This window comes from Oncorhynchus mykiss, chromosome 3, assembly GCF_057628025.1.
Source record: "Oncorhynchus mykiss isolate SJ-2025 chromosome 3, ASM5762802v1, whole genome shotgun sequence".
In the NCBI taxonomy this organism is placed as follows: domain Eukaryota; kingdom Metazoa; phylum Chordata; class Actinopteri; order Salmoniformes; family Salmonidae; genus Oncorhynchus; species Oncorhynchus mykiss.
The window spans coordinates 32329681-32357191 of record NC_143024.1 but is presented as its reverse complement, the minus strand read 5'-3'; the positions used below and the strand labels follow the sequence as shown (position 1 = coordinate 32357191).

The 27511-nt window shown below is 42.9% G+C and overlaps 1 protein-coding gene across 5 annotated transcripts in view; it reads right to left on the bottom strand.

Moving 5' to 3' along the window:
* Positions 1 to 2947: 2947 nt before the first annotated feature.
* The window catches only part of mindy3 (MINDY lysine 48 deubiquitinase 3), a 51445-nt gene continuing 26881 nt past the window's right edge, over positions 2948 to 27511 (bottom strand). For all 5 annotated transcript variants that reach the window (XR_016493707.1, XR_016493706.1, XR_016493703.1 and 2 more), the window contains 4 exons: positions 26466 to 26541; positions 5141 to 5228; positions 4282 to 4353; positions 2948 to 3962 (listed from right to left, as the gene is read on the bottom strand). Coding sequence is in view for 2 of the 5 variants with exons in the window: in XM_021593061.3 (XP_021448736.1) it covers positions 3813 to 3962; positions 4282 to 4353; positions 5141 to 5228; positions 26466 to 26541 (386 nt within the window). In the remaining 3 variants the exon portion in view is untranslated. The remainder of the gene's footprint in view (positions 3963 to 4281; positions 4354 to 5140; positions 5229 to 26465; positions 26542 to 27511) is intronic.

The following is a 27511-nucleotide window of genomic DNA, read 5'->3' as shown; positions in this document are numbered from 1 at the left end:
GACCTACCAGATGGAGAATTCAGACAAGTTTCCCCAACTCTCCTTAACCCCTCCCCTTCCCATGCCCTCTTCCTCCTTTACCCCTCCTTCTCTTTCCTTACGTCTCTCGGCACTCCTCTTGCTGTCCGTACCTCTCTCTCCATCTCAATCTACCCCTTCCCTCCCTCCCTGCTAATGTAAACTCAGCAAAAAAATAAATGTCCTCTCACTGTTATCTGCATTTATTTTCAGCAAACATGTGTAAATATTTGTATGAACATAACAAGATTCAACAACTGAGACATAAACTGAACGAGTTCCACAGACATGTGACTAACAGAAATTGAATGTGTCCCTGAACAAAGGGGGTTCAAAATCAAAAGTAACAGTCAGTATCTGGTGTGGCCACCAGCTGCATTAAGTACTGCAGTGCATCTCCTCCTCATGGACTGCACCAGATTTGCCAGTTCTTGCTGTGAGATGTTACCCCACTCTACCACCAAGGCACCTGCAAGTTCCCGGACATTTCTAGGGGGAATGGCCCTAGCCCTCACCCTCAGAAATAACAGGTCCCGACGTGCTCAATGGGATTGAGATCTGGGCTTTTCGCTGGCCATGGCAGAACACTGACATTCCTGTCTTGCAGGAAATCACGCACAGAACGAGCAGTATGGCTGGTGACATTGTCATGCTGGAGGGTCATGTCAGGATGAGCCTGCAGGAAGGGAACCACATGAGGGAGGAGGATGTCTTTCCTGTAACGCACAGCGTTGAGATTGCCTGCAATTACAACAAGCTCAGTCCGATGATGCTGTGACACACCGCCCAAGACCATGATGGACCCTCCACCTCCAAATTGATCCCGCTTGGTGAGACAAAACCACAACTCGTCAGTGAAGAGCACTTTTTGCCAGTCCTGTCTGGTCCAGTGACGGTGGGTTTGTGCCCATAGGCGACGTTGTTGTCGGTGGTGTCTGGTGAGGTCCTGCCTTACAACAAGCCTACAAGCCCTCAGTCCAGCCTCTCTCAGCCTATTGTGGACAGTCTGAGCACTGATGGAGGGATTGTGCGTTCCCTGGTGTAACTCGGGCAGTTGTTGTCATCCTGTACCTTTCCCGCAGGTGTGATGTTCGGATGTACCGATCCTGTGCAGGTGTTGTTACACGTGGTCTGCCACTGCGAGGACGATCAGCTGTCCGTCCTGTCTCCCTGTAGCTCTGTCTTAGGCATCTCACAGTACGGACATTGCAATTTATTGCCCTGGCCACATCTGCAGTCCTCATGCCTCCTTGCAGCATGCTTAAGTCACGTTTACGCAGATGAGCAGGGATCCTGGGCATCTTTCTTTTGGTGTTTTTCAGAGTCAGTAGAAAGCCCTCTTTAGTGTCCTAAGATTTCATAACTGTGACCTTAATTGCCTACCGTTCCACAGGTGCATGTTCATTAATTGTTTATGGTTCATTGAACAAGCATGGGAAACAGTGTTTAAAACTTCTTAGGGATAGGGAGCAGTATTTTCACATCCGGATGAAAAGCGTGCCCAAACTAAACTGCCTGTTACTCAGGCCCAGAAGCTAAGATATGCATAAAATTGGTAGATTTGGATAGTCTAAAGTTTAAAGTTCATTATTGAACAAAAGGATGTTTCTGGGACATTTTGGAGTGCCGAAAGAAGATCTTCAAAGGTAAGGCATTTATTATATCGTTATTTCTGACTTTTGTGTCACCACCTGCCTGGTTGAAAATTATTTTCATGTGTTTGTATTCGGGGCGCTGTCCTCAGATAATCAAATGGTCTGCGTTCGTCGTAAAGCCTTTTTGAAATCTGACACTACAGCTGGATTAACAAGAAGTTAAGCTTTATTTTGATGTATTAGACTTATATTTTCGGTTATCTTGAATATGGATATTTCTGTAGTTTGTATTTGACGCTCTGCAATTTCACTGGATGTTGTCAAATCGATCCCTCTAAAGGGATTGGCGCGCGAAGGGATCACTAACAGGTTAAACCCTTTACAATGAAGATCTGTGAAGGTATTTGATTTTTGCAAATTATCTTTGAAATACAGGCACCTGAAAAAGGGATGTTCCTTTTTTTTTCCTGAGTTAATGTCAATGTTGAACTCCAGAGACAGATGGAACCATTGTGGCTCATTACATTACAGACGAGCATATGGTCTCACACATGCATATGGTGACCAACAACAGACAGACACAAACATAGAATGTACAGTGCCTGTATACCTGCCATTCTCATAGAGCACATATGCTGTGTGAGCGTGTTTCTTCTTGCTGTGTGCAGGCATCCAGAGGTGGACAGTTTAACCCAGTGTACACACACGTGAACAGCACTCTTAAAATTGCCCTTTTGAACAATGTTGATAGAGAGGTGGACTGTTCTTTCTCAACTGTTTCGTGTAAATCCAAGATGAACAGAATGAAAAGAGAGACTTCAGATATTCAACAGGATATCAGTTCTTAGAAACTTTTTACCTGGCGAGGATACACATGCGTGTGCGTGTACACACACACACACCGAGAGGACTAGAACAAGAGTAGTGCTCCTCTCTTTGGTGTGCCACATGCCTGTGTTATGATGGTCATTCACCAGGTAAAAGCATTCTAATTTGTATGAGTTTCAGTGTGCGCTCAATAGTTCAACCATCCGTTATTGTTCTCTCTATCTCCCAGACTCATCCAAAAAACACAGAGATATCCCCTTTCCAATAACACACATACACCACAGACTGAGACATGCAAGCACATACATACAGGCCATGTTCGAGAGCATTCTGTTGAAATCAATGATGAATTGTGGGTAAATTGTGACTGACTGATCTACAAACAATAATGAGTAGTTACTTATGATGCAAGTAGACAGATGGTTAGGTGAGACTACGATCAAGGTGATGTGTAGATTAGTCAGTCGGCAGTCGCCTGCAACATCGAACAAGCCCACACACACAAGTGAAGAAAAATGGGTTTATTAGTTTTTTGGGAGGGGGGGCAATAAATACATGAATACCATATCACTTCCTGTGTTGGTATGAAGAGAGAAGTCACTCGAAGTGTAAAACCAGCCAAAGGTTCTACTCCCAGGTCAAACCACTAAACAGGAGGAATTTCCTTATATCGCTGCTGTGATTGGTCCCTTTATGCTGTAAACACCAGGGTGTGTGTATGTGTGTGCGTTACCCTTTTACTCTAATCTCCTGTGAAAACCCTTGAGGCTAGCTTCCCAGCCCCAGATTTAGACTGCTCCTGGACTATTTCAATGGAGATAATGCAGTAAACCTAATCTGGGTCAGGGATACCCTGCCTCAGTACTAAGAGGTCAAACTAACTTAGCTGTAGTTAGAATAGGAGTGTGTGTGTGTGTGTGTGTGCACGCGCGTCTTGGAAAAAGCTTTGGTTGTTTCTCTTTAACAGTCAGACAGCTGGGTGGTACAGAAGCATTGATCCAGTCAGTCAGTTACAGGTTTACATTCCAACGAGGTCAGCTATCTCCTTTATATGTAGTTCTTATTAGGTGAATATATCCCAGAGTATAAAACAGAGTCATCTATAGAGTGATAAGTAATTCAGCTTTTTACAACAAACCAAAAACATCCTGTGACTTAATTTACAGTCATGTAAAACACAACAGAGTTAACAGTAAACAAGTGTGTCTGTATGTCAAGTGTGTGTAGTGGCGTTCTGTGTGTGTTTTTCTCCTGCCCAGGACAGTGAGCAAATTCCTGTGTGTGCAACAGTGTACATGCACTGTGTCTCTCAGTCTTTGTGGCCTTCTTTCCTTTAGAGATCAGTCAGTCCTCTACGACCCTAGCAGCGAGTTAGTTAAGTGAAGGGGAGCGGTCAGTATTCCACAGCAGTTCTATGTAGGGCCACTTGGTCTGGAGGCAGCGCTTCACCGGAGTGTCATCTGTCCTCACCATGGGGTCCTCAAAGCCCAGGACCAGGGCTGAACCCTGCACATACTCCACCTGACAAAGAGAAACACACACACAGTCAGTATGCACACACACATTACATTCTCATTCTTACCCCCCCTTTTGACCTCCCTTTCTGTAGCAACCAGTGATCCGGGTCAACAGCATCAATGTAACAGTATAGCTTCCGTCCCTCTTCGCCCCAACCTGGGCTCGAACCAGGGACCTCTGCACACATCAACAACAGCCACCCTCAAAGCATCGTTACCCATCGTTCCACAAAAGCCGCGGCCCTTGCAGAGCAAGGGGAACAACTACTTCAGGTCTCAGAGCGAGTGACGTCACCCGATTGAACCGGTTACATATATCTTACCCTCTCGTTGTGGTTGGACTGTTTCAGGCCATTGTAGTGGTAGACAGGGAAGGAGTCTGGGATTCCAGTATCCTGTAAACACAATATATAAACCAGTTAACAATCATCCCTGGGGTGTGTGTGTCGATAACTCTGCTCTGGAAGATGTGGGTATATCGGAACCCACAGTTTGACTAGAGAACATTCTCTAACCCACAGACAATTCAGCATACTTTAGCCTGAAACCCATAACCCACGTATGTGTGTGTGAATGCGTGTGTGTGTGTTTACGCATGTGAAACCCTAACCCCAATCCCACAGAACAGCCTATATTAGAAACCAGTCAATAACGACACAGGCCCAAACACTTTGTTGGGACGTTCCAGAATGCTAATAGACTGTGTGAGTGTGTTTATGTGAAACCATAACCTCAGTCTGTGTGTGTGTGTGTGTGTCTCCAGTTGGCTAATGGCAGTATAATTTATTTGTGGCCGAGGGCCATTCCTCTGGTGAGTCCCCGAAGCCCTGATCACTTTAACACACTTCCCGCTCCTCTCTCTTTGTCCCCACCTCCCTTTCCCACCTCTTTCTCTTTGCCTCTCGCTCTCTCTCTCTTCAGCCATGGTTCCCTGCCACTGAGACCCTGTCTGAGCAGGGGTTTGTGTAAACATATATTTAAACATTTCGGTCACCATTGCATTGCTGTAAAAGATTTGATTCAAAAAATTCATATCCATCGTCAGCCACAAACCACTAACAAAACGGAAGCGCTCATGTACGTACATGCATACGCCAAAGATATTTCTTGTTTATCGGTCTTCGCAGTTTGTTTTATGGATATTGCTGCAGCTTTGAAGTATCTCAGCTCCTCTTCAGTTACCTGATCAGGGAAGAACTCCAGGAGGAACGGAGCCAGCAGCACGATCCCCAAGCCCTCTGGATCCAACTTACTCTTCATCAGACTCACACTGGAGACGGAGCGAGGGAGAGAAAGAGAGGAAAGAGTTACGTTTGTCAAACATTTCAACATGATCTTATAGTCTAAGCACAGCAATGAGACATACCTCCAATTCTTCAGAAAATCTTAAAAATTGTCCCTGTTTTAAAGCAATGATAAAACTTATGTCAGTTGGAGGGAGAGAAGGGGGAATTGAGAAGGGACATTGGGTGAGAGCTAGAGAAAGGGTGGAGGTGAGGAGGGAAGGGGTGAGGGAGGGCGATGGGGTGCAGGTGAGGACAAGGGGTGCAAGTGAGGAGAGGCCAAAGGGGTGGAGAAGGGAGGGGTAGAGGTGAGGAGGAAGGGTGGAGCTGAGGAAGGAGGGGGTGCTGGTAGTGAGAAGGGCTGTCTGAGGTATAAATGTGTCATGTTCTGTGTAAAAGATTTGGTGTAAGAAAGCAAACACTGGAGAAATGTACGGTAACCCCGTCTGATGAGGAGTTCTGGTGTGTGTGTGTGTGTGTGATACTAAATATACCACTAGACATTCCTGTGTGTTAGAGCAGGAATATTATTCTTATTCCACAGTGATAAAACAGAGAAACATTTCCCTTTTAAGGCAGAAAGAGTGTTACATGCCCAGACAGAGGCTGATAACCCAGTTAAGACTGTGTGTGTGGGTTTGTGTGTCATCTGATGTTGCAGTTAGAGAAATAATCCTCTGCATTGTCATTAACAGCAGACTCCTACATTTCCTCAGTGAAATCAACGTCCTGAGCAAATATCTAAATTGGCTTTTTACGAAGTTACCATACGACAGACAAGATACTCACCCTACACATCCTAATTGACAAACAAACAAAACAAAAGCAAAGTATTATTATGCTTTGTTGATTTCAAAAAAGCTTGACTAAATTTACCATGAGGGTCTGCTATAAACTGATAGAAAGCGGTGTTGGGATAAAAAAAATAAAAAAAAATACATGTACAGTCGTGGCCAAAAGTTTTGAGAACGACAAATATTAATTTCCACAGTTTTCTGCTTCAGTGTCTATAGATATTTTTGTCAGCTGTTACTATGGAATACTGAAGTATAATTACAAGCATTTCATAAGTGTCAAAGGCTTTTATTGACAATTACATGAAGTTGATGCAAAGAGTCAATATTTGCAGTGTTGGTCCTTCTTTTTCAAGACCTCTGCAATCCACCCTGGCATGCTGTCAATTAACGTTTGGGCCACATCCTGACTGATGGCAGCCCATTCTTGCATAATCAATGCTTGGAGTTTGTCAGAATTTGTAGGTTTTTGTTTGTCCACCTGCCTCTTGAGGATTGACCACAAGTTCTCAAATGGGATTAAGGTCTGGGGAGTTTCCTGGTCATGGACCCAAAATATCAATGTTTGGTCCCCCGAGCCACTTAGTTATCACTTTTGCCTTATGGCAAGGTGCTCCATCATGCTGGAAAAGGCATTGTTCATCACCAAACTGTTCCTGGATGGTTGGGAGAAGTTGCTCTCAGAGGATGTGTTGGTACCACTCTTTATTCATGGCTATGTTCTTACGCAGAATTGTGAGTGAGCCTACTCCCTTGCTGAGAAGCAACCCCACACATGGTCTCAGGATGCTTTACTGTTGGCATGACACAGGACTGATGGTAGTGCTCACCTTGTCTTCTCCAGACAAGCTTTTTTCCGGATGCCCCAAACAATCGGAAAGGGGATTCGTCAGAGAAAATGACTTTACCCCAGTCCTCAGCAGTCCAATCCCTGTACCTTTTGCAGAACATCAGTCTGTCCCTGATGTTTTCCTGGAGAGAAGTGGCTTTTTTGCTGCCCTTCTTGACACCAGGCCATCCTCCAAAAGTCTTTGCCTAACTGTGCGTGCAGATGCACTCACACCTACCTGCTGCCATTCCTGAGCAAGCTCTGTACTGGTGGTGCCCCGATCCCGCAGCTGAATCAACTTTAGGAGACGGTCCTGGCGCTTGCTGGACTTTCCTGGGCACCCTGAAGCCTTCTTCACAACAATTGATCCGCTCTCCTTGAAGTTCTTGATGATCCGATAAATGGTTGATGTAGGTGTAATCTTACTGGCAGCAATATCCTTGCCCGTGAAGCCCTTTTTGTGCAAAGCAATGATGACGCCATGTGTTTCCTTGCAGGTAACCATGGTTGACAGAGGAAGAACAATGATTCCAAGCACCACACTCCTTTTGAAGCTTCCAGTCTGTTAATCGAACTCAATCAGCATGACAGAGTGATCTCCAGCCTTGTCCTCATCAACACTCACACCTGTGTTAACGAGAGAATCACGGACATGTCAGCTGGTCCTTTTGTGGCAGGGCTGAAATTCAGTGGAAATATTTTTGGGGGATTCAGTTCATTTGAATTAATTGCAATTCATCTGATCACTCCTCATAACATTATGGAGTACAGTGGGGCAAAAAAGTATTTAGTCAGCCACCAATTGTGCAAGTTCTCCCGCTTAAAAAGATGAGAGGCCTGTAATTGTCATCATAGGTACACTTCAACTATGACGGACAAAATGAGAAAAAGAAATCCAGAAAATCACATTGTAGGATTTTTATGAATTTATTTGCAAATTATGGTGGAAAATAAGTATTTGGTCAATAACAAAAGTTTCTCAATACTTTGTTATATACCCTTTGTTGGCAATGACAGAGGTCAAATGTTTTCTGTAAGTCTTCACAAGGTTTTCACACACTGTTGCTGGTATTTTGGCCCATTCCTCCATGCAGATCTCCTCTAGAGCAGTGATGTTTTGGGGCTGTTGCTGGGCAAAACAGACTTTCAACTCCCTCCAAAGATTTTCTATGGGGTTGAGATCTGGAGACTGGCTAGGCCACTCCAGGACCTTGAAATGCTTCTTACGAAGCCACTCCTTCGTTGCCCGGGCGGTGTGTTTGGGATCATTGTCATGCTGAAAGACCCAGCCACGTTTCATCTTCAATGCCCTTGCTGATGGAAGGAGGTTTTCACTCAAAATCTCACGATACATGGCCCCATTCATTCTTTCCTTCACATGGATCAGTCGTCCTGGTCCCTTTGCAGAAAAACAGCCCCAAAGCATGATGTTTCCACCCCCATGCTTCATAGTAGGTATGGTGTTCTTTGGATGCAACTCAGCATTCTTTGTCCTCCAAACAAGACGAGTTGAGTTTTTACCAAAAAGTTATATTTTGGTTTCATTTGACCATATAACATTCTCCCAATCTTCTTCTGGATCATCCAAATGCTCTCTAGCAAACTTCAGACGGGCCTGGACATGTACTGGCTTAAGCAGGGGGACACGTCTGGCACTGCAGGATTTGAGTCCCTGGCGGCGTAGTGTGTTACTGATGGTAGGCTTTGTTACTTTGGTCCCAGCTCTCTGCAGGTCATTCACTAGGTCCCCCCGTGTGGTTCTGGGATTTTTGCTCACCGTTCTTGTGATCATTTTGACCCCACGGGGTGAGATCTTGCGTGGAGCCCCAGATCGAGGGAGATTATCAGTGGTCTTGTATGTCTTCCATTTCCTAATAATTGCTCCCACAGTTGATTTCTTCAAACCAAGCTGCTTACCTATTGCAGATTCAGTCTTCCCAGCCTGGTGCAGGTCTACAATTTTGTTTCTGGTGTCCTTTGACAGCTCTTTGGTCTTGGCCATAGTGGAGTTTGGAGTGTGACTGTTTGAGGTTGTGGACAAATCAAATTAAATTTTATTTGTCACATACACATGGTTAGCAGATGTTAATGCGAGTGTAGCGAAATGCTTGTGCTTCTAGTTCCGACAATGCAGTAATAACCAACGAGTAATCTAGCTAACAATTCAAAAACTACTACCTTATAGACACAAGTGTAAGGGGATAAAGAATATGTACATAAAGATATATGAATGAGTGATGGTACAGAGCGGCATAGGCAAGATACAGTAGATGGTATTGAGTGCAGTATATACATATGAGATGAGTATGTAAACAAAGTGGCATAGTTAAAGTGGCTAGTGATACATGTATTACATAAAGATGCAGTAGATGATATAGAGTACAGTATATACATATGAGATGAATAATGTAGGGTATGTAAACATTATATTAGGTAGCATTGTTTAAAGTGGCTAGTGATATATTTTACATCATTCCCCATCAATTCCCATTATTAAATTGGCTGGAGTTGAGTCAGTGTGTTGGCAGCAGCCACTCAATGTTAGTGGTGGCTGTTTAACAGTCTGATGGCCTTGAGATAGAAGCTGTTTTTCAGTCTCTCGGTCCCAGCTTTGATGCACCTGTACTGACCTCGCCTTCTGGATGATAGCGGGGTGAATAGGCAGTGGCTCGGGTGGTTGTTGTCCTTGATGATCTTTATGGCCTTCCTGTGACATCGGGTGGTGTAGGTGTCCTGGAGGGCAGGTAGTTTGCCCCCGGTGATGCGTTGTGCAGACCTCACTACCCTCTGGAGAGCCTTACGGTTGTGGGCGGAGCAGTTGCCGTACCAGGCGGTGATACAGCCCGACAGGATGCTCTCGATTGTGCATCTGTAGAAGTTTGTGAGTGCTTTTGGTGACAAGCCAAATTTCTTCAGCCTCCTGAGGTTGAAGAGGCGCTGCTGCGCCTTCTTCACGATGCTGTCTGTGTGGGTGGACCAATTCAGTTTGTCTGTGATGTGTACGCCGAGGAACTTAAAACGTACTACCCTCTCCACTACTGTTCCACCGATGTGGATAGGGGGGTGTTCCCTCTGCTGTTTCCTGAAGTCCACAATCATCTCCTTAGTTTTGTTGACGTTGAGTGTGAGGTTATTTTCCTGACACCACACTCCCGAGGGCCCTCACCTCCTCCCTGTAGGCCGTCTCGTCGTTGTTGGTAATCAAGCCTACCACTGTTGTGTCGTCCGCAAACTTGATGATTGAGTTGGAGGCGTGCATGGCCACGCAGTCGTGGGTGAACAGGGAGTACAGGAGAGGGCTCAGAACGCACCCTTGTGGGGCCCCAGTGTTGAGGATCAGCGGGGTGGAAATGTTGTTGCCTACCCTCACCACCTGGGGGCGGCCCGTCAGGAAGTCCAGTACCCAGTTGCACAGGGCGGGGTCGAGACCCAGGGTCTCGAGCTTGATGACGAGCTTGGAGGGCACTATGGTGTTAAATTCCGAGCTGTAGTCGATGAACAGCATTCTCACATAGGTATTCCTCTTGTCCAGATGGGTTAGGGCAGTGTGCAGTGTGGTTGAGATTGCATCGTCTGTGGACCTATTTGGGCGGTAAGCAAATTGGAGTGGGTCTAGGGTGTCAGGTAGGGTGGAGGTGATATGGTCCTTGACTAGTCTCTCAAAGCACTTCATGATGACAGAAGTGAGTGCTAGTGGGCGGTAGTCGTTTAGCTCAGTTACCTTAGCTTTCTTGGGAACAGGAACAATGGTGGCCCTCTTGAAGCATGTGGGAACAACAGACTGGGATAGGGATTGATTGAATATGTCCGTAAACACACCAGCCAGCTGGTCTGCGCAAGCTCTGAGGGCGCGGCTGGGGATGCCGTCTGGGCCTGCAGCCTTGCGAGGGTTGACACGTTTAAATGTTTTCCTCACGTCGGCTGCAGTGAAGGAGAGTCTGCATGTTTTAGTTGTGGGCCGTGTCAGTGGCACCGTATTGTCCTCAAAGCGGGCAAAAAAGTTATTTAGTCTGCCTGGGAGCAAGACATCCTGGACAGGTGTCTTTTATACGGATAACAAGTTCAAACAGGTGCCATTAATACAGGTAACGAGTGGAGGACAGAGGAGCCTCTTAAAGAAGTTACAGGTCTGTGAGAGCCAGAAATCTTGCTTGTTTGTAGGTGACCAAATACTTATTTTTCACCATAATTTGCAAATAAATTCATTAAAAATTCTACAAATGTGATTTTCTGGATTTTTTTTCTCTCATTTTGTCGGTCATAGTTGAAGTGTACCTATGATGAAAATTACAGGCCACTCATCTTTTTAAGTGGGAGAACTGGCACAATTGGTGGCTGAATACTTTTTTGCCCCACTGTATATGCAAATTGCCATCATACAAACTGAGGCAGCAGACTGAAAATGTATATTTGTGTAATTCTCAAAACCTTTGGCCACGACCATACACAAACAAGTGTGCGGTTAAAATGAGCAAAAAACACATTTCCTTCCTCAGGGCTGTGGGGTGCAACAGGGATGCAGCTTGAGGCCCACCCTCCAACATACACTGAGTGTACAAACCATTATGCTCTTTCCAGGTCAGACTGACCAGGTGAACCCAGGTGAAAGCTATGATCCCTTATTGATGTCACAAATTAAATCCACTTCAATAGTATAGATGAACAGCAGGAGAAAAGGTTAAAAAAATTACTTAAGCCTCTAGACAATTCAGACATGGATTGTGTATGTGTGCCATTCAGAGGGTTAATGGGCAAGACAAAATATTTAAGTTCCTTTGAATGAGGTATGGCAATAGGTGCCAGGGGCACTGGTTTGCGTCAAGCGCGGCTGTATTTTTCATACACAACAGTTTCCTGTGTGTATCAATAATGGTCCACCATCCAAAGGACATCCAGCCAAGTTGACAACTGTGAGAAGCATTGGTGCCAACATGGGCCTGTGGAACGCTTCGACAACATGTAGAGTCCATAGCCCAACAAATTGCAACTCAATATTAGGCAGGTGTTCTAAATGTTTTGTACACTCAGTGTATACATCAACGAATTGCCAAGAGCACTATAACAGTCTGCATCACCCAGCCTCACTCCACTAGAATCTGAAGTCAAATGTCTATCATTTGTTGATGATCTGGTGCTTTTCTCCCCAACTAAGGAGAGCCTACAGCAGCACCAAGATCTTCTGCACAGATTCTGTCAGACCTGGACCCTGGCAGTATGCTTGGGAGGTATCCAGATTGTCATACCGACCTTGTGCCATCCTGGGATATTCAGTAATATCACTGAACACAAGGGGCGCCATTTTCAAACCCCACTGCAATCCGAAGGTTAGCAATGCTAACAAGTACATGTAAAATCCCATAGAGAATGCTAACTAAATGCTAACAAGTGCAGTGCAAACATTTGACCTAAACTATTCGCAGGACAGACATCCCAGCTCAAAGTTATACATCTAACTCAAATTCTACTCACAGGTTACCCAACGAAAAAAACAAATTAGACAGAAAGGCTCTTGATCCAGTTCCTTTTTAAAAAAAAATGTTATATATTTTTTTACATTTCGCTAATTAAATTACTTCACCAATCAGTGCGGCTAGAGCAGGCAAGCTAGTTGCTTACGTGCGTGATGGACTGAAAAGTGCGAAGGGGTGGGATCACTACTGGCTGTAAGCAAACGAGTGATGCGCGTTTGGAGCAATACTGGCTGCTATATCCAAGGCTCAACCCATCGTTCACATAACAGAATGCTATGGGGGGTGATAAGGGACATAAGGCCTAGGCAACTGTACCACCTGACATGACACCAACACCTTACTAACATTTGAAAGTCATAATGTGCATAGTTTATAATTAAATCTCAACCATAAATGTTAGAAACATACAATTTTTCCTGTGCAAGCAGACATTCCAACGTAGCCACCTTGAACTATAGTGTTGCCTACGGCTTGTGTATTTCCTGATATCGCTAATGGCCTAGAAAAAATGCCCAATCTATAGATGATCTTTCTTTCCCTCAACAGCACATGGCATGTTATGTTATCTTATCTCGCTGTATACAGATCTAAATGTTGTTAGCCAATTCACAGACTGTTGTTACCAGTTCCACATCAAACAACCAATAAGAGTTGTGTCCACGGCTTTCAGGAGTTCATAGGTGCTATTCGGAATCCTTGGGATGTCCACACCTATCAAGTATAAATGTAAATTGGTTAAGTTTAGTGTTAGTAAAGGCTAAGTACGTCCCAAGGAATCTGGATTGCAGTGACTGTTCATAGAGTGAGAGACTGGCATGCTATTTGAGAGCTAGGCGGCAACTCAGACATAACTCAGACATTTTTTTTTTTTTTTTTACAAGTGACAGAAGTCATAGTTTCCTTATTAGAGACAATTAAAATAATTACCAAGATGTCCTTTATCCAACTGAGGAGTAAGTAGACTATATTTATGTTGTGATATTGTTAGGAAATATTTACTGTGTTAAGGCAAATGTGGTTTATTTGAAAATATTTTTTTGATGAAAACGTATTTTTTTTAAATGTATTTTACCTTTAACTAGGCAAGTCAGTTAAGGAGAAATTCTTATTTTCAATGACGACCTAGGAAGAGTTAACAGGGGCAGAACGACAGATTTGTACCTTGTCAGCTGGGGGGTTTGAACTTGCAACCTTCCGGTTACTAGTCCAACGTTCTAACCACTAGGCTACCCTGCTGCCCCGTATTGTCAAAAGCACGTAGGTAACATTATTTACTGTATCGATAGCGGAGTAGGCTAGTGTTCAATAACGTAATTTGATGTGCTAGTATTACTTATTTAATGGATCAATTAAATTATAAACATAGACGGGTACGCAATTTCATTCAATGATTACGTTATTGTACAAGGTAGATACATGAGTAGTCTATAGCCTACAATAATGTAATTGAATGTGCTGTAGTATCATTTATTTAATTGATCAATACAAATTGTAAAATGGGGATGGTAGGCTACTTCACTCGGTGAATACTGAATATATTGCCATCTCCGGGAGTATGTTAATGACGGCTTTTCAGCTGTTAGTCAAGATGTAATGAGCCAGAGCAACCAATCAGCATCACTGCAGCTGTTCTACCCACCACCCACACTGATCTCCCTCCACAAGCAACCACATCCTCTTCTCCTGTTCAACTAAGTTGCCACCACACTAAAAATGACTGTACATATACCCCTGTGCCCATCTCAGTGTAACTTGATCCATCCAAGGCCTTAGCTGGGTGCATAAAATGTGACAAGGCAAAGCAAAGCACAATTGCCCCAGCGTCATCCGGGTTAGGGTTTGGCTGGGGTAGGTCGTCATTGTAAATTATCAAATGACTTGCCCTGTTAAATAAATCCTTCAATAAAAAAAATGCTAATAAAACATGACGTGTCTAACTTGCACCGTTATGCAATTATTAGGAGCCTAGATACGCTGCTACTGCATTGACCCCCCCATTTGTTTTGTACACTGCTGCTACTCACTGTTAATCTATGCATCGTCACTTCACCACTACCTACATGTACAAATTACCTCAACTAATCTGTACCCTTGCACACTGACTTGGTACCGGTACCCCCTGTATACAGCCTCGTTATTGTTACTTTTTATTATCTGGTAAATATTTTCTTAAACTCTTCTTGAACTGCACTATTGGTTAAGGTCTTGTAAGTAAGCATTTCACGGTAAGGTCGACACTTGTATTCGGCGCACGTGACTAAGTTTGATTTGATATAGCTAATCCTGGCTACCAATGTCCTAGTATTAATTTATTGAGGCAAGCAGATCAGAGATGCCATGTGTATGCGACACACATATGTATGAGAATATCTTTGTTTTATTTGGCTTATTTTGCCTCCCAGGTATTCACATTTAATGCATGAATACAGTTGAAGTCGGAAGTTTACATACACTTTAACCAAAAACATTTGAACTTAGTTTTTCACAATTCCTGACATTTGAACCAAGTAAACATTCCCAGTCAAAATCAAATCAAATGTTATTTGTCACATACACATGGTTAGCAGATGTTAATGCGAGTGTAGCGAAATGCTTGTGCTTCTAGTTCCAACAATGCGGTAATAACCAACGAGTAATCTAGCTAACAATTCCAAAACTACTACCTTATACACACACAAGTGTAAAGGGATAAAGAATATGTACATAAAGATATATGAATGAGTGATGGTACAGAGCGGCATAGGCAAGATGCAGTAGATGGTATCGAGTACAGTATATACATATGAGATGAGTATGTAAACAAAGTGGCATAGTTTAAAGTGGCTAGTGATACATGTATTACATAAAGATGCAGTAGATGATATAGAGTACAGTTTTACGTATACATATGAGATAAATAATGTAGGGTATTATATTATTAAGTAGCATTTTTTAAAGTCTTTAGGTCAGTTAGGATCACCACTTCATTTTAAGAATGTGAAATGTCAGAATAGTAGAGAGAATGCTTGATTTCAGATTATACTCCTTTCATCACATTCCCAGTGGGTCAGAAGTTTACATACACTCAATTAGTATTTGGTAGCATTGCCTTTAAATTGTTTAACTTTGGTCAAAAGTTTCGGGTAGCCTTCCACAAGCTTCCCACAATAAGTTGGGTGAATTTTGGCCCATTCCTCCTGACAGAGCTGGTGTAACTGAGTCAGATTTGTAGGCCTCCTTGCTCACACATCCTTTTTCAGTTTTGCCCACAAATTCTCTATAGGTTTGAGGTCAAGGCTTTGTGATGGCCACTCCAATACCTCGACTTAGTTGTCCTTAAGCAATTTTGCCACAACTTTGGAAGTATGCTTGGGGTCATTGTCCATTTGGAACACCCATTTGCGACCAAGCTTTAACTTCCTGACTGACGTCTTGAGATGTTGCTTCAATATATCCACATAATTTCCTTTCCTCATGATGCCATCTATCTTGTGAAGTGCAACTGTCCCTCCTGCAGCAAAGCACCCCACAACATGATGCTCCACCCCCATGCTTCACGGTTGGGATGGTGTTCTTCGTCTTGCAAGCATCCCCTTTTTCCTCCAAACATAACGATGGTCATTATGGCCAAACAGTTCCATTTTTGTTTCATCAGACCAGAGGACATTTCTCCAAAAAGTACAATCTTTGTCCCCATGTGCAGTTGCAAACCATAGTCTGGCTTTTTTATGGCGGTTTTGGAGCAGTGGCTTCTTCCTTGCTGAGAGGCCTTTTAGTTTATGTCAATATAGGACTTGTTTTACTGTGGATATAGATACTTTTGTGCCGGTTTCCTCCAGCATCTTCACAGGGTTCTTTGCGGTTGTTCTGGGATTGATTTGCACTTTTCGCACCAAAGTACATTCATCTCTAGGAGACAGGATATTGACCTCATCCCGTCAGTAGAGGATGCCTGGTTATTCTTTAAAAGTGCTTTCCTCACCATCTTATATAAGCATGCCCCATTCAAAAATGTTTGAACCAGGAACAGATATAGCCCTTGGTTCTCTCCAGACCTGACTGCCCTTGACCAGCACAAAAACATCCTGTGGCGTACTGCATTAGCATTGAATAGTTCCCGCCATATGCAACTTTTCAGGAAACTTAGGAACCAATATACACAGGAAAGCAAAGGCTAAGGCTTCCACCTGGCTACCCCTACCCCGATCAACAGCTCTGCACCCCCCACATCCACTTGCCCAAGCCTCCCCCATGTCTCCTTCACTCAAATCCAGATAGCTGATGTTCTGAAAGAGCTGCAAAATCTGGACCCCTACAAATCAGCTGGGCTAGACAATCTGGACCCTCACTTTCTAAAATTACCTGCCGAAATTGTTGCAACCCCTATTACTAGCCTGTTCAACCTCTCATATCATCTGAGATCCCCAAAGATTAGAAAGCTGCCGTGGTCATCCCCCTCTTCAAAGGGGGAGACACTCTAGACCCAAACTGCTACAAATCTATATCTATCCTACCCTGCCTTTCTAAGGTCTTTGAAAGCTAAGTTAAACAGATCACTGACCATTTCGAATTCCACAGGTACCGTCTCCGCTATGTAATCTGGTTTCTGAGCTGGTCATGGGGGCACCTCAGAGACGCTCAAGGTCAAAAACTATATCATAACCACCATCGATAAGAAACAATACTGTGCGGCTGTACTCGTAGACTTGGCCAAGGCTTTTGACTCTGTCAATCACCACATTCTTATCGGCAAACTCAACAGCCTTGGTTTCTCAAATGACTGCTTCGCCTGGTTCACCAACTACATCTCAGATCGATTTGACACACTGAACTCTGAGGGCCTGTTGTCCGGACTTCTGGCAGTCTCTATGGGGGTGCCACAGGGGTCAATTTCTCTGTATACATCAATTATGATCGCTGCCAGCACCTGCCCACCATCACTACTCTGGACGGTCACAGTGCCATCCGTTTTGTCACCAAAGCCCCATATACTACCCACCACTGCGACCTGTACGCTCTCGTTGGCTGGCCCTCGCATCATATTCATCGCCAAACCCACCGGCTCTAGGTCATCATAAGTCTTTGCAAGGTAAAGACCCGCCTTATCTCCGCTCACTGGTCACCATAGCAGCACCCGCCCAATGGAAGGCGTTCCAGCAGGTATCTTTCACTGGTCACCCCCAAAGCCAGTTCCTCCTTTGGCTGCCTTTCCTTCCAGTTCTCTGCTGCCAATGACTGGAGCGAAATGCAAAAATCACTGAAGCCTCATAGCTCCCTCACTAACTTTAAGCACCAGCTGTCAGAGCAGCTCACAGCTCACAGATCAACTGCACATAGCCCACCTGTAAATAGCCCACCTCATCCCTATACTGTTATTTATTTTGCTCCTTTGCACCCCGGCATTGAAATTATATGTTTACTCTGATGCCTGTTTATTCATAAAAAGCAGAAGATGGTAAATAGCATTAATCGCAATGGTTAGCCTATGCAAATTAATAGGTATACATTTAGCCTAATTGGTAATAAATATGACGTGGGGGAAAGTCAGGATCCTAGTCAGGCTTTTGTTTGTCAATTCCAGATTAAATATAGGTCTACACGTGTATCAAATATGTAAGCAATTGTGTGCTAAATCAATGACAAACAGCTTAAATGTTCAGGATTCATCATGATCTGTGATCAAAACAGGCTGGGATTCTCCTGAATAACGTTTGTATCTATTAAGGTGTTTGGTCGATGAATAGACCCATACCGATTCTAACTTTTTGGTATGTTGCATAGCTCTACATTATGAAGCATTTAATAAACCAACCACATTTTCCTGTGATGTTTAGGCTGCGCAAGACCTTCAATAGGTTAGTAGACTGGAAATAATTGTGGAGTTTATCATTGTTACAGCCTAGATCACTTTATAAAATATGGACTGTTGCTTTTCCTATGACTAAGCAAACAAGTGGTAACATATGCTTTTTGCACTTCTCTATAACAAGGCCGAAATCCTCACATATCCCATCAATTCAAACCCTGCTTTTAACCATAAGACATCCCCACAGAAATGTATAGACGAAGGATTGCATGGTGACAGTGATTGTGTCTGTTAATACCTTAAACTGGGAAGTGGGGGAAAAATGAGGTCAAATCATGACATCATTGATTTTCAGGTCAGAGAAAGACGCCAGTGTCATGTCTTTACTATCATTAACTGAAGACTTATTTTTTATCAAAGATTCTCTGTAATTAGCATTTGGTGATTAACTAATCAGGCAAATGTAAATAACTAGGAAGTCGGGGCACCAAGGAAAATATTCAGATTCAAGTTATAATTTTCCTAATATAACTTTTCAGATATTTTATTTCTGATCAATTAGTCTTCTGATTAATGATTTATTCTTTATTTTACCTCACGTTAGTCTCATTCCAAACGTCGTAAATTGTTGGTTATCTGCACGAACCCAGTCTTCACTCTGAGTCATCCATACACTAATTGTCTTAAATCATTTATTTATTAACTAACTAAACAATCACAGAAGTGCACACACAAACAAACAAAGTAAATATGGTTACAAGAATTGATAGGGGAATGTGCCCTAGTGGGCTAAACCGGCATAGCGGCTTGTTGTACAAAAGGGAAGTGGGGGTTGACTGAGAAAAGACAACAGTTGATAATTATAACAATTGAAATGCTAATCCTTTGCACATGAACGCTCACTCATTCAGGAACAATTGCAATCAATATATATATATATTTACGCTCAGTGTGTCGTCGGGGTCTCTGTTGAAAAGTTTGTTTCTGTTAGAGAGTATGTCCGCCCTCTCTGACGTGGTTAGATGGATAGTTCAGAGTGACATTCATTAATTTCGTTATGGATAGATGTTTTGGCAGTTGTCGGTCTTCGCGTTCAATGATACTGAATTCCTAGCTGCAGACTAGTAATTCATATCAAAGACTTGTTCTTATTGTTGGTATCGATAGTCTAAGAGTTTAACCACGTGGTATGGTTAAAAGATTCAGCCATCAACTCAAATCTTGGCCCTCTCGTTATCGAGGTAAGCTGGTCTGCAACCTTTGTCCTCTCGTAATTGAGGGAAACATGGCCTGTTGAGAAATTCTCAAAGTGGGTTTTCTATTTGGAATTGCGGAAAAGGGCCTGTCCCAGGATGCCCGACCCTAGCTGGGCTCATGGGCAGTCCTCTGATTTAGTTAAACTCAAAAAGGGAATTGGAGTTTCCTTCATTAAACAGTCCAAAATCACATTACACAATTTTACAAACAGTATCATCCTCACTCATTCATCTTATACAACAATTAGATGTAAACATATCTGAGGCTATTATATAAACAGCGTTATGGTAATGTGGCCGTATTGTCTCCCATGAGATTCACAAAATTGTACCAAACGGACCAGTTCGTAGCTGGATTCTTCACCGATCTTTTATACCCTCTCCAGAACATAAATGTTGTTCGGACCTCAAGTTCTGTGAGGTGGAAGAAATTCCTTTGTTCTCTATGAAAATTCACTCTCTCTATACTGTGGCCATGAGGAGATAATCTCCTCCAGGAATTTACAACCTCTCTCTGACCACAGCAGCCTGGGTGTACAAGACAGGGAGAGGGGGATGGGGCTTGCTGTACCCAAAGAGGGCAACGTCATGACACCAGAGATTCCGAGTTGGATGACAGTCTGAGCTCGCCCCCCCCACCGAGTTCCCAGTTGTCTTGAAAGCACTGAAGTCGGAAGTCAGAGATTGCCAACTTCTGAGTTGTTTTGAATGCGCCACTAGACACCTAGGCTACCTCCAATAAAGAAATGGAAAGGGGGATACCTAGTCAGTTGTACAACTGAATGCATTCAACTGAAATGTGTCTTCCGCATTTAACCCAACCCCTCTGAATCAGAGCGGTGCTGCCTAAATTGAAATCCACGTATTCGTCGCCCAGGGAACAGTGGGTTAACTGCCTTGCTCAGGCAAAAAAAAAAAAAAAAAAAAAAAAAAAAAAAAAAAAAAAAAGTTTGTCAGCTTTGGGATTCGATTTTGCAACCTTTCAGTTACTGGCCAACGCTCTAACCACTAGGCTACCAAGATGCCCTCATGTTTGTATTGATGCGAGAAATAGGCATATCTACACAGTAACGGTGGCTGCGAAATCAACTAGCTTAAATATTTTTTTGCATTGAGGTAATTTTAGCTAAATCAACATATGAAATTGATGAACTAAAACAGACACTTAAACTAACACATGCAGATGTTCATGGTAACATCATTCATAATAAACTTACACGCAAACTGACACGTTATGTGACATGAACACTACGTCTACGTGAGACGTGAAAGCGTCGGCAGTTTGACGCCTTAGAAACAAACTTGTCTTCATTGACATTCCATGTTAATTCATGCTGTTATTTTATGGCGCTAGGAAGACGTTAGGTGACTTGTTGAGCTTCACAAGGCATAATTCTGGAATGAATCACCCACCATAGAATGCAGCGCAGAACACAACTGAAGAAAGAAGAGACAACCAACTAGTTACAACATCAGCGCGCGCTCTGGAAAGGCAGCTTGCCAGTTACAGCAGCGCGTCCCCTGAACGATAACGAAGAGGTAATGTTAGGTGAGAAGCCTGACCACGGAGATGAGGGTGAGAATGTGATGAAGCGTACTTCATGAGCTGTAACCGAAAAACTGGCATTTGGAAAGTTTGTGGTGAGGGAGAAAGTGTGGTGGATCAAGTATTAGCATTAGCATTGTTATGTATCTTGCTAGCTGGATTGAATTCTCCTTAGCTAGCCAGAGAAATGTTGAGCAACATTAGCCAAATCTAATAAAATTGAGTTTATGGTGTGAAAATTAGCCTGCTAATAAAGTCAGACAGCTAACAATAGCTAGCTAATGTTACATCAGATAAGTAACTTAACCAATTTGCTATAGTATTAACTGGTATATGACTTCTTGCCGTTCAAGATGCAGGCAGTATATTTGAAAAGGTCAAAGGTACAATTGAGCCCCCTATGAATTTACCTGACACCTCTGTGCACTCCTCCACCAGGTTCTCCTTTTACATCCTTCACTGTTTCAGAAGTGTGTAAAGCCCTGAAAGAAATTGATGGGAAAAAATTCCCTAGCCCTGATGAACTAGACCCCCGCCTCCTACACCTAGCTGCAGACATCATTGCTCCCCCCTTAACATGTATTTTTAACCTCACGCTTGATGTTAAGGAAATCCCCAAGTTATGGAAATCTGCTTTTGTAATGCCTCTCCTGAAAGGTGGAGATCCTTCGGTGCTTGACAACTATCAACCCATATCAAAATTGTCTGTATTGTCAAAGGTACTGGAGTCCTTAGTAGGCAGCTAAAGGTCTACATCCAAGAAAACAACATCTTAAATGGAATGCAATCAGGTTTTAGGTCTGGCCACAGCACTGTTTCAGCAACATTGAAGGTTTTAAATGACAGCCACTGTGCTCTTGATAAGAAGTTACATTGTTTGTCTGTTTTTATTGATTTGTCGAAGGCTTTTGATACTGTGGACCATGCTGTGTTAGTGCAAATGTTAAAATGTTGTGGAATTACTGGTCATGCTCTAGATTGGTTTATAAATTACCTATCAAATCGTACACCATGTGTAATGGCAGATGGTTGTACATCTGAGTCCATAGAGGTGTGCTCAGGTGTTCCGCAAGGTTTTATTTTGGGCCCACTGTTGTTCATTTTGTATATCAAGAACATTGGGATCTTATTGAAACAGCGGATGTTCATTTTTATGCAGATTATACTGTTCTTTATTCAAGTGGTAGTAGTTAATCTTTAGCTTTTGAAAATGCCCAAAGAGAATAAAACATACCACAGAATCTGTATGATTTAATGCTGATTCTAAATTTGGGAGAAAAAAAAGAATGGTATTTTCAAATGCCAGGCATGTTACAAATCATGTCATTGCTCCATTGGCTGGAGATACTATAGAGCAAGTTAAAGTGTATAAATATTTGGGTGTGTGGGTTGATAAGCTGAGCTTCACTGTGCATGTAGAGAACTTGATAAGGAAGCTCAAGCTGAAAATAGGATTTTATTACCGGCATAAGGCTTGTTTTTCTTTTGAGGCCAGGAAGGAGCTGGTATGATGTACATTACTGTCGATTTTAGTATGTATATATATATATATATATATATATATATATATATATATATATATATATATATATATATATATATATATATATATATATATATATATATATATATATATATATATGCAGGCCTCAGCCACTACCCTGAGAGCACTTGATTCAGTGTATCATGCAGCCATCAGGTACATTTCAAATCAGAAACGTCTCACACAATTTCTACAGCGCTGTTGGCTGGTCGTCATTGACCTTGCCTAGGCTTAAACACTGGTATACACTGACTTATAAGGCCATATTGGGTAAAATGCTCTTTTATTTCTGTTCTTTTTTAGTCAGGTCAGTAAATAAATATCAATTACGGTCCCATTCTGACTGCTTCTAACAGTATCAAAAATTAGAACAGGACATGGTAGACATAGTTTTAGTTACTAAGCTCCGTGGTCCTGGAATTCTGTCAAACATTTTCAAACGTGATGATCTAGTTTCGTTGGAGTTTAAACACTTGATCGATGTATTTACCATAGAAGAGTGTCATTGTTTTTAGGCCAGCTGTTTTTAGCCAAGACGTTTGTGTTTTTAATGTACAATGTTTTTGTTGTACTGTATGTGTGTTTATAGTTTTGTTTAATGTTGTGTTAGTGTATGTAAGTAAGTTGTTTTGTCTGAAACATTGTTCCCTCTGCTGCTATTGGCCAGGTCTCTCTTGGAAAAGAGATGTTATCTCAATGAGAAAAAAACCTGTATAAATAAAAAGGTTAAAAAAATAAAAAATAAAGTTTTGATTTTTCACCTTTATTTAACCAGGCAAGTCAGTTAAGAACAAATTCTTATTTTCAACGAGGGCCTAGGAACAGTGCATGAACTGCCTTGTTCAGGGGCAGAACAACAGATTTTTACCTTGTCAGCTCAGGGATTCGATCTTGCAACCTTCCGAATACTAGTCCAACGCTCTAACCACAAGGCTGCGCGTTAGGTGCTTACTGGACCCTGGCAATCTGTGTAAAATGTTAACTAGCTTACAAACTAACCACTATCTGTTAACAAATGCTTTCCCTGTACAGTATGTGGTTAATTTTCAGAATGAGAGAATTAGATGAAAATTAGGCGTTGCTTGTTCAACAAGTGGATTTAGGGATCAAATGTAGCTGGAGCTGGGCCTGGCTTAAGCTGGATGCCACTATAGAGGTGAAAGGAACACCACACACTTTCCCTCTTTTGCTGGCACATTGTAGAACAGATGTCCACAGACAGAAAGCGTACAACGTAATGATGTGCACTGTTGCCCAAAAATAAGATGTTTTTTTCCCAAGTGCAATATTTGTGTGTGGTCACAAGCGTTCTATTATAAAGGCTGTCATGGCTAACTGCAATATTAGTGTATTGTTTGTTTCTCAAAACTTGAGTGTCATTTGCAGTAAAGTCTAGGCAACAAATAACATTGAATTGCTTTATTTACATTTTTTAGCTGTGAGTTACGTTCATATTAACCACTTTTTATTTTACACACAGAGACTGATCATGTAGATCATATTCTTTGTTTATTTAATTAGTTAAAGCCTGCATTTCCCCCTAGCAAGGATTGTTTTGCATGTTTCAGTAGTTTGCATCCCAGGGGTTGAGGATGAGGCGTGAAGTGCTGGGCATTTTGTTATGACCTGCATTATATGAATTAGGTTCACAGAATTATACCTAGGAGAGGAGCAGCTTCTACAGAGGAACTTCGAATGTCCTGTCAGCTAGCTAGCTAACAAGCTTGTGTGTGCAGAGCAGCACCAGAATTTAAAAACACGTCTTACAATTTTTTTGTTAATAAATCCAACGTGAAACGGGATAACTAGGTCTATAGTATCCGTAACCAACGTTGAACAAGTTAATTAATTATTCTCTAGCTAATTAAAAAAACTCCCCATCTTCTGAATCAAGCGACAATGTAACATCAGTAGGCTAGAGGGAGAGGGGCAGGTAACCTTAAACACAGGCAAATATTTTCAGCTTCTAGGCAGATACTGATGGGCTTTGCATGAACGTTTTCTTGTGGGACTAGATTAACTGGTTCTCATGCTTTTAAAATAACGGGTCTGTTCTCCTGCCAAATGTATGACCATATTAGAAAAGGCATATTCCCCTCAGAATACACAGGCCAACAAAGAAATCGAAAACAATTCAATTTTGGTAACTCCCATATGTGAAATACCAGTGCGCCGTCACAGCAGCAATATTTGTGACCGGTTGCCACACTAAAAGGGCAACCAGTGAAGCACAAAAATCCATTGTAAATACAAAAGTACATGACCAAAAGTATGTGGGCACCTGCTCGTCAAACATCTCATTTCAAAATCATGGGCATTAATATGGAGTTGGTCCCCCTCTTTGCTGCTATAACAGCCTCGACTCTTCTTTGGAAGGCTTTCCATGAAATGTTGGAACATTGCTACGGGGACTTGCTCCCATTCAGCCACAAGAACATTAGTGAGGTTGGGCACTGATGTTGGGCGATTAGGCCTGGCTCGCAGCCGGTTTTCCAATTCATCCCAAAGGTGTTCAATGTGGTTGAAGTCAGGGCTCTGTGCAGGCCAGTCAAGTTCGTCCACCCCGATCTCGACAAACCATCTGTATCGACCTGTCTTTGTGCATGGGGGCACTTTCATGCTGAAACAGGAAAGGGCCTTCCCCAAACTGTTGCCACAAAGTTGGAAACACAGAATCATCTAGAATGTCATTGTTTGCTGTAGTATTAAGATTTCCTTTCACTGGAACTAAGGGGCCAAGCCCGAACCATGAAAATCAACCCCAGACCATTATTCCTCCACCAAACTATAGTTGGTGCTATGCATTGGAGCAGGTAGCGTTCTCCTAGCATCCGCCAAACCCAGATTCGTTCTTTGGACTGCCAGATGGTGAAGTGTGATTAATCACTCCAGAAAAAGCATTTCCACTGCTCCAGAGTCCAATGGCAGCGAGCTTTACACCCCTCTAGCCGATGCTTGGCATTGCGCATGGTGATCTTACGCTTGTATGCGGCTGCTTGGCCATGAAAACCCACAGTTCTTGTGCCGACGTTGCTTCCAGAGGCAGTTTGGAACTCTGTAGTGAGTGTTGCAACCGAGGACAGATGATTTTTACACGCTATGCGCTTCAGCACTCGGCGGGCCTGTTCTGTGAACTTGTGTGGCCTACCACTTCACAGCTGAGCCGTTGTTGTTCCTAGTCATTTCTACTTCACAATAACAGCCCTTACAGTTGACCGGGGCAGCTCCAGCAGGGTAGAAATTTGACAAACTGACTTGTTGGAAAGGTGGCATCCTATGATGGTGCCACATTAAATGTTAAATGCCCATGTTAATTTCACTTTTGTTTATTATCTATTCCACTTGCTTTGGCAATGTAATCATGTTTCCCATGCCAATAAAGCCCTTTGACTCAAACTATTCCCCACTGTAAACCCTCAATTACTCCTGATGTTTAGTGTTTGTTTATGTGGTGAACTTGTGACACACATATCCTGATCAGTCGTACATTTTAAACAAACACACACATTTACATACACACACTTATCCAGCTAGTTAGAAACATGGTTATAGATGAAACCCTGAAGGCAACATAGCTGTCGAAACGTTTGTTAAATGTATTGCATCGGAGGCACAGAGTGTGCGGCTTGTCTTTTCTAAGAAATATGGTTATAGTCAGCTAACTTTTCTGCCATTGTAACTTGAACTGGTCTGTCTTGTCCCCACAGTGTGAAAGCTGTCCAGGTTGGTGTGGTCAGGTCAGCTGATGACTGATCTAGGCTGACCTTAAGGCGGGGCTAACCCGAACCTGGTTTGAAGCAGCACATTAAAGTATTTCCTCTCAGTGTTCCTGCTAGCAGTTTAATGCACCCACCCCCCACCATCATCCCATGCCCTCTTTCTCGCTTCCTCTGGATGTTTAGTGTTCTCGCCCTCTGGTTCTGTCTGTGTTTTCTCTGCTCTTTACCCAACAGCAGTGAAACATTAGCTGAGGCGTCTGGACAAGAGCACACACGCTTACTAGTATTCAGGTTCTGAGACGAGGTCTAGTGCCTTCATCACCTCCTCCAACAGACAGTCTGGAATAAAGCCGTTATCTAGAGGGAGAGAAAGAGACAATATTGTTCAGAGAATTTTAGTCCAGACACAATAAGGAGACAGGCCATAGACTCATCTGCAATTCTGTGTCTGTTTTCTGTCATTATCAAAGAGGGTGCCCCATTATCAGCAAGTCCCAGCGGCACTGAAACAGGACAGGCCTTCACGCAGACTGAACACACAGTTTACATTGTGCTAACAGAGGTACCTCATCACACACAAACACATACACATGCAAAAGCACGAATGCCGGCCTTGTCCTCTCCTCTGTCTAACCTACATTCCTCAGCTATGACTTCTCTACCTGAGAGAACCAGCTTTAAAACACTACCACGTGTGTACACGCATGTCCTACCCGTCTACTTAAAATACTAACATATGATTGTGTGCGCGCCACGAGTACAGTATTGTGTTGTACACACATACTGGGTAGGACTACAGCTGAATCATAGCTTTACCCTAAGTTTCAAATTCTGTGTGAAACACTAACGAAGTGGTGTGTTATTGCCTGCATGGGAGACCTGTGTGTGTGTTATTGCATGCATGGGAGACCTGTGCGTGTGTGTGTTATTACGTGCATGGGAGACCAGTGTGTGTGTGCGTGTTATTGCGTGCATGGGAGACCTGTGAGTGTGTGTGTTATTGCGTGCATGGGAGACCTGTGTGTGTGTGTGTGTGTTATTGCGTGCATGGGAGACCTGTGTGTGTGTGTGTGTGTGTGTGTGTGTGTGTGGGGGAGACCTGTGTGTAAATTATTGCGTGCATATGGGATGTGTGTACACTCTGGCGCCTCTCTTCTATAACACAGTGAACTGGGCCGACTCTAGATGCGACACTGGCAGATTTATAGGGCTTTGACACTGCTCTCAGCTCTGCTGGTTCTAGTGTGTGTATAAACATCCATATGGCGTAAATGAAAAATCTCACGAAACAGCAGAAACACATCTCAGTGTAGACAGACCTATCAAT